Genomic DNA, 7104 nt, shown 5'->3' with positions numbered 1-7104 from the left:
CATCTTAATTTTATTTAAAAGCAAATAACTACAATGAAATGAAAGCACACTCTCTGATGGCAGCAATGCGACCTTCTGCGACCTTCAGCAGGTCGGGAAGCTCTGACTCGTTATTTCCTGATCTTTCAAAGGAGAAAATGATCGTTTATCTCTAAGGGCTATTTTGAGGGTTGGTGACAATATATGCAGCACCGTGTCTGGCTCAATAAATAGAAACTTATTACCACTACAAGGAACAAAGAAAGGGAATGGCTCCTTTAAGATTACAGTGACCTGAGAGCCATGAAAGGGGTAAATCTACACATGTCTGTGTACACTGCAACACTACTCACAACAACAAAAAGACGGAGACAGCCTAAACACCCATCAATGGAAGAAGGGACAAACAAATTCTGGTGCATACACATTATGGGCATATGCAATGCTGAAGAATAACCAAGAATCTGCAAAACACTTCATAACATAACATACTGACCTAGAGGACATTATGCTAAGTGAAATTAGTCAATACATAAAGACAAATATTGCATGAGACCACGATCATAAAAAGTCAAGAAAAGGTTTTCATGTTAAAAGAAACATTCTTTGATAGCTACCACAGTAATTCACTGGTTAGAGGGTTTGTTGTTGTTAAGTGCTGTTCAGTCTTTATGACTCACAACAACCCTGTTTAGGGTTTCTGAGGAGCGCCTGGTGGATTTGAACTACCTGCCTTGCGGTTCACACTGACCATGCATTCCAGTGCTTATCCTACAGTGCCACAGAGGAGAGACATGTTAACTCGGGTAATGGGGAAGGCAATATACAACACGAGGGAGACTGGTAGAAGAATGAAGAGGACAGGTGAAGACAAAGAGAGGAATGCGGAGGTCAAAGGGGTAGAGGTAAATAGTGTTATACACAACCCTGCAACCACGGTGGTCCACAGGGCGCTGCATGGACAGGCTGAACAGGTATGGAAGTAGCCCCACAAATATATCGAGGTTTAAAAAGGGTATTTGTACACGGGGATTTATCTGTGCTGCAAACACATTTGTGAATGTGGTGGAGCACACAGGGGACAAAAGATGAAAACTTCTTAGACATCAGCAAACACCTTGAGGGAACGGTACACTGGGCCTGGGGACACTACGGTCAACTGGCACAAAACAGTCTACAAAGACAACGCTCTACACCCTGCTGGGTGAGCAGCGACTGAGATCTAAAAGCTCACGAGTGTCTGTCTGAGGCACCGTAAGAGTCCGCCCTTCACCTTGGAGGCGCTGACGCAGTCCTGAAGGCTGCAGGCAGCAGAGGGGCAGTCATATTCGCAGTCTTACAAAGGTCCCTCCAGTACTACAATGGCAGCAGGTATGGAGAGTGGTAAGCAGGATGTTACAAAAGTGCAGGTGAGAACAAGTGGTGTGACACCAGAGACTCCCGGGAATTTAGATGGCCAAAAGCTAAGTACTTATATAATAGAAACCAGTGTTTCTAATAACCAAGAAGAGGCATTAAATTGAAATCTAATTAGTCACACCTTGATATGTTATCTATCAGCTGACTACTAGAAGAAAAATGGGTTAAGGGAGAAATTTTGGCAGTATGTAGACTTCAAGGGGGAGAAAGAGAATCCATTTGGATAAAAAGCATTCTGGTCACATCCTGGCGGAATGAAATAGTTCTTAAGCCACTTCCTCCCATTGCTGTAATCAAATTCAATACCCAAGCCAACCACTGTCCAGAGTCCGTTGTTTGGGTGTCCCAGTCTACCAGGAAGAAGATTGCTGATTGGGGTCACCAGCACAGAAATCGTGCTAGGGAACTAATGGAACCATTCATTAATGATGAATGAACTGCCATTCTGGTTTGTACTTTCTCCTGTGAGTTTATATCGGTGATTCAACTGAAAATCTGGCCATCGTTAAATGAGCTCTCTGGAAGGTAGATGTTTCACCTGACTATTCGAGGCTGCTGTGCGTCAACCACATGGCTTTCTCCTGGCAACTACCACGTCTTGCCCTTGGTGTATTTTACTTCCTTCTAAAGCCTCAGTAATGACAAAGCTTGATGCAATTTATATAAAATATTATCATCAGGAGAAAGAACTGTTAGGACTTGGGCAGAACTGAGACAACGGAGCAACCAGTACTGAGAACACAGGAGGAGATGAGGATACATGGTATGGAAATAATGCCACAGGACATGCAGCTTGAGACGCCTAATATATGACTGTATAAAATGAAGGGAAAGCTCGGTATCAAATCCCCATGACTAATATTTAGGAAAAAAGAAAACGAGAAGATGCACAGGGAAGGACTAGGTTGGAGGTGGCGAACCCAACACAAAGTGGACCATCTAAGCCACCAGAACCCTGGAATCGACCGGGGCAAGTGCCAACAGCGTACCGTGGAGCTGGAAGTTAGAGCACTGGCAAGCTCAGTAACTGCAGTTTTATATGAACCAAAGGCTTAGGGACTACAATCTAGAAAATATGACAAAACAAGTTCAATCTCCAGACAATTCCCACTGGACTTGCTACTTCACAGTAGCTCCTCCCTAGCAGTGGACGCTGTTCTGTTGTGATCTGGTTATGACGTATCAATGCCGACCACGTCGTGGAAGCTGACTAATTACCATAGCGACAGATTAAAGGCTGATACTGATTTCTTACCTGGATTTATGCAAGGGAGGAGCAGCACCTGTTCCCCTCCCTCACCAGGTCTCAGTGTAGTTGCGGCTGCACACTTACTCTGCTTCTCTGATAACAAAGCAAGCATAAAACTAGGACTCTCTTAAGACGCTAAGCTTATTAATGGCAATTCCCTAATAAAATGAAATCTCCATAAAACCAAAATCAAAGTTAAAAATATTCTTTTTAAAACACCCAAACCCCCCTGCACAGTATAAGTTGTAAGATGAGCTATAAGCCATCTTCTCTAAGATAAAAGCAAGCTATCTATAACCGTTTTGGCATTAATGTTTTGTCTCACTTCCAATTTCTCATCCAAATGAACAGAAGAGCTTTTGTGCCTACAATTGTTAATAGCTTCTTAGAAGCAATGATTACCTCTAGCAAAGTCAGCGTTTCCTAAAAAAAAAAAAGGTAGGAATTCACACTACTAAAAATAATGTCTCCAAATGTCTGCTTTCTACTAAAACACTTTCAGGTTTCAGCTGCACTATTAAAGAAACTCCAAGATTAGAGAATTTCATGTTTTCAGAGCAACACACAGCAATCTTCATTGAAACCTGTGACCCCCGACTGAGAAGTGTGCTTCAGTGATTCACACCGAAAACAGCCCAAGAGTTCCCCTCTCCCCTTACTTGACAAGCTGCTTTGAGGGTCTATTAAGTGTGGAGGGGAAGGAGGATGCGCAGACAATCTCCTGGCTCATTCCAAATGGAATAACCTACCTGCTGCTCTTCTCCGATATTCAGGCAAACTGTTCGTCACCATTTTTTTCCCGGGCTAACAAGATCTATTAGGCTTGATGTAGCAAACTGGACTACATCAAATCAAACACAAGGTAGAATTTGTATAATAGTAAAGATCATTTAAATTTTTTTAAAGTTTCTTTTTCATCAGGCTAGTGTTTATTATTAAAGATTGTCTTAAAACAGCTAAATAAAAACACACAAAAAAAGGATTTTATTTATAATTCCACCCCCAAGGTACTCCCACTGTTAAGTATCTAAAGTTTTAAAACAAAAAATATTATTCAGAAGTAATAGAAATTAAATCAATTTGGCTTAAAGTTTGAAGAGAAATAAAGACCACAAGACTATAAGCATTAAAATTTTAAGAACTGGCAGGTGTGGGATTTACCTGGCAGAAAACAACTTGGCTTTTGTTCTTGGTTCTGTCCAGCCATACCGAGGCCAATGAACAGAGGCTGACCAGACTAGCAGGGACCACCTGGTCAAACCTCGGGAGGTTATGTTGTAATCACCCACTGGAAAAGTTTTATATATCTTAGAAATGTGGTCAATCATGCTACCATTATCCCTAGGTGTACTGTCCTGTTTTGTGCATTCTTTAGGTGTTATGTATTGAGCTGTGCTCTCCACCTCCCCCACCCCAAATATGTGCTGCAAATCATAATCACTGCATCTGTGGTTACACTCCCATGAGAGACTGGGTTTTTCTGTTAAGTCGATAGTATTACTGCAAGGTGTGTTTAAACCAATCTCGTCTGGGGATATCAGTGCGGACTAATCAAGCAAGCAAAGAGCACAAAGGGACAGGGAAAGAGATGCCACATCATATGAAGGAACCAAGGAACACAAGCTAAAGGAGACAGAGGCCTGCCTCAGAGCCAACAGGAAATGAATTTGCGGAAATGAATTTTTGTTCAAAAGTCCCCCATCTGGGATAAGACTCTGGTGGTTCAATAGTGAATAATTACTATCAGGACTGACCGTGAGGGTTGCAAATGTAAAGGTAGAAGTTTTGTAACAAAAGGAGGGGAGTGGTTGATCTTGCAGTCCAGGAGCGGAGGACCCTGGGATCATTAAGGGAGAGGAGCTGAGTGCAGGACCTCTCCCAGAAAAACAGTGACACCAGAGATGAAGGCAGAGATGATGATGTGGAGAGATGGAGCGGCTGGGGACTCTGGACTCAGGGAGGGAGAGGGGCTATGTGCTGATGGCCAGGGAACAGGCTTGACAGATGTACCCTTTGGTTGTTTGATGATGCATGGAGGGGATTGTAATCATTGCAATGAAACGAAATACAACAGGATGAATGTAAAGCTAATGTTCTCCCATGTAAACTTTGACATAATTCACAATAAAAACTTAAAAAAAAAACAGAGTTCCCCATTTGTGACATTTCTATTATAGCAGCCTGCACTGGACCATAAGATCGGTGGTTCAAACGCACCGGCCACTCCTCAGAACCATATACAGGGTTGGAACCGACTCGTTGACACTTAACACTACCAACACACAACTAAGGCAGTAAGTGAACAGTTTTATCCTAATGATACCTGTTTCTGATCTTTCTATCTATCTATACTGATTATAAGGAGTTCTGATAGCATAGTGGTTACAAGTCGGGCTGCTAACCTCAAGGTCAGCAGTTCAAAACTACCAGCTATTTCATCAGAGAAAGATGCGGCTTTCTGCTGCTGTAAACATTTATAACCTCAGAAACCCCATACAGGGTGTCACTATGAGTTGGAACCGACTCCACAGCACATCACCACCAGCACACTTGTTATCAAGTCCTGGTATGATGCTGCAAGATAATGCACTGCATTATACAGTTGGTTTGCATCTCAAGGTCAGTCTGAACCACAAGGTTGATGGTTCAAACTCACCAGTCGCTCCTTGACAGGGTCACTACGTGTCAGAACCGACTCGATGGCACTTTACAACAACAACAGACTTATTATTATTCTTTGTCTTGATAACAACCATGCAGTTCTCCCCATGAAAGAAACCACCGTTGCCTGCTGTACTTTTCTAAAAGTGTGGGTTTGGACCCTGTGAGGTATCATGGAGATGTCTACAAGCGTGAATGCAGCACATGGGACCCTCGTGATCCATGCTAGAGACCTGCCCTTGAAGACCAAAACATCCAGTGCCTGCCTGAAAGCACACCCACTTCTAGGAGGAACAGCGTTTCCTTGACCCCCGTACCTCGGGTAAGATGAACTGTTCCACAGGTTTGTACCACAGCTTGTTCACCTGCACACCACAGCTGGGAGGGCTAAAGCGAGCACTGAACAGGGCCTCCTACAAATTAAAAAAAAAGACAAGGGAAAACCCCCAAAATGTTACATTATATAATACAAGCTTTCAAACAAGTGGCATCTTGGTCCGCTACATCCTCAGTGATCCCAACATCCTCAGTGATCCCAACCATGGCTACTAACATTGCTGCTATGGTTGTTGTGAAGGGCCGTCAAGTTTTTCCGACGCATAGCAACCTTGTGAAGGGTTTCCAAGGAGCAACTGGTGAACCTGAACCACCAACCTTGTGGTTCAAACTGACCTTTCAGTCCAGCGCATTAACCCACAGTGCCACCCCAGGGCATGGCTCTAGTGTGGTGTTTTTTAAAAACATTTAATTGTGAAGTGAGTGAAGGTTTACAGAGCAGATCACTAGTTTTACATTCAGAAGTGACTGCAACCTCCTGTCTATACCACCAGTTAGCAGTACTTACTTCATGTCACTGTGACTCTTGCATTTTTCCCTGTGTCTTCTGTTACCGTCATGTCTCCCTGCCTTGATGTATGCTGCCTGCCCCATCACCCACGTTAGTCTGCTCTCTATAGTCAGTTCTGCTGTGGCGCTGTAGGATGAGCACTTGACTGCAAAGTTGGTGGTTCAAACTCACCAGCTACTCCTTGAAACCGTTTGCAGGGTTGTTATGCGTTGGAATCAACTCAAAGGCACTTAACAACAACAACTCTCTAGCTGGTGAATGATGTTTCCTTCCCTCCCACAGAATGTCTAGTAGCATGAAAACCTTTTTACAACAGTGGTCTCACACAACATGCTCGCTCTTTTGTGACTGACTAATTTCACTCACCATATGTGGTTTGGATATTACTTGGGTTTCCAGTACAGTCAGGGTCATTAAATAAATACATTAAAAGTCTAAACTGCAAGGTCAGTGGTACAAACTCACCAGCCGCTCCTTGGAAACCCTGTACAGGGCCGCTATGAGTCAGACCGACTCGATGGCATATAACAATGGTCTCAAAAATATATATAACTCTTATAGCTCAGTTATAAAAAAGACAAATAACCCAGTTATAAAATGGGCAGTGGAACTGAAGGAAAATATCAAAAAAGTCATTAAATACATAAAAAGATGCTTGACTTCTTCAGCAAAATAGAAATGCAAATCAAAACCTCAGATATCACTTCATACTCACTACTATAGCCCTAATAAACACGACAGGTAAGTACATATGCTGACAAAGATGTGGCAAATCTGGAATCTCCAGACACTGCTCATGGGAATATAAAATGATGTCATTACTTTGGAAAACAGTCCAATAGTTCCCAAAAGGTTAAAGAAAATTACCATATGATACAGCAATTGTATTCCTAAGTAAACACCCAAGAGAAATGAAAACAAATGCCCCCAACACCACACACACAAAATG

At 42.7% G+C, this 7104-nt stretch overlaps 1 protein-coding gene across 1 annotated transcript in view; it reads right to left on the bottom strand.

The window, feature by feature from the left end:
- Positions 1-7104, bottom strand: part of B3GALNT2 (beta-1,3-N-acetylgalactosaminyltransferase 2) — an 84371-nt gene that overhangs the window by 28305 nt on the left and 48962 nt on the right. Inside the window, exon 5 of the mRNA XM_006868584.1 lies at positions 5626-5721. Coding sequence (XP_006868646.1) covers positions 5626-5721 — 96 coding nt within the window. The remainder of the gene's footprint in view (positions 1-5625; positions 5722-7104) is intronic.

This window comes from Chrysochloris asiatica, unplaced genomic scaffold (assembly GCF_000296735.1).
Source record: "Chrysochloris asiatica unplaced genomic scaffold, ChrAsi1.0 scaffold00119, whole genome shotgun sequence".
In the NCBI taxonomy this organism is placed as follows: Eukaryota; Metazoa; Chordata; class Mammalia; order Afrosoricida; family Chrysochloridae; genus Chrysochloris; species Chrysochloris asiatica.
Note: the sequence above shows the minus strand (reverse complement) of the source record. Positions and strands in the feature narration are given on the sequence as shown.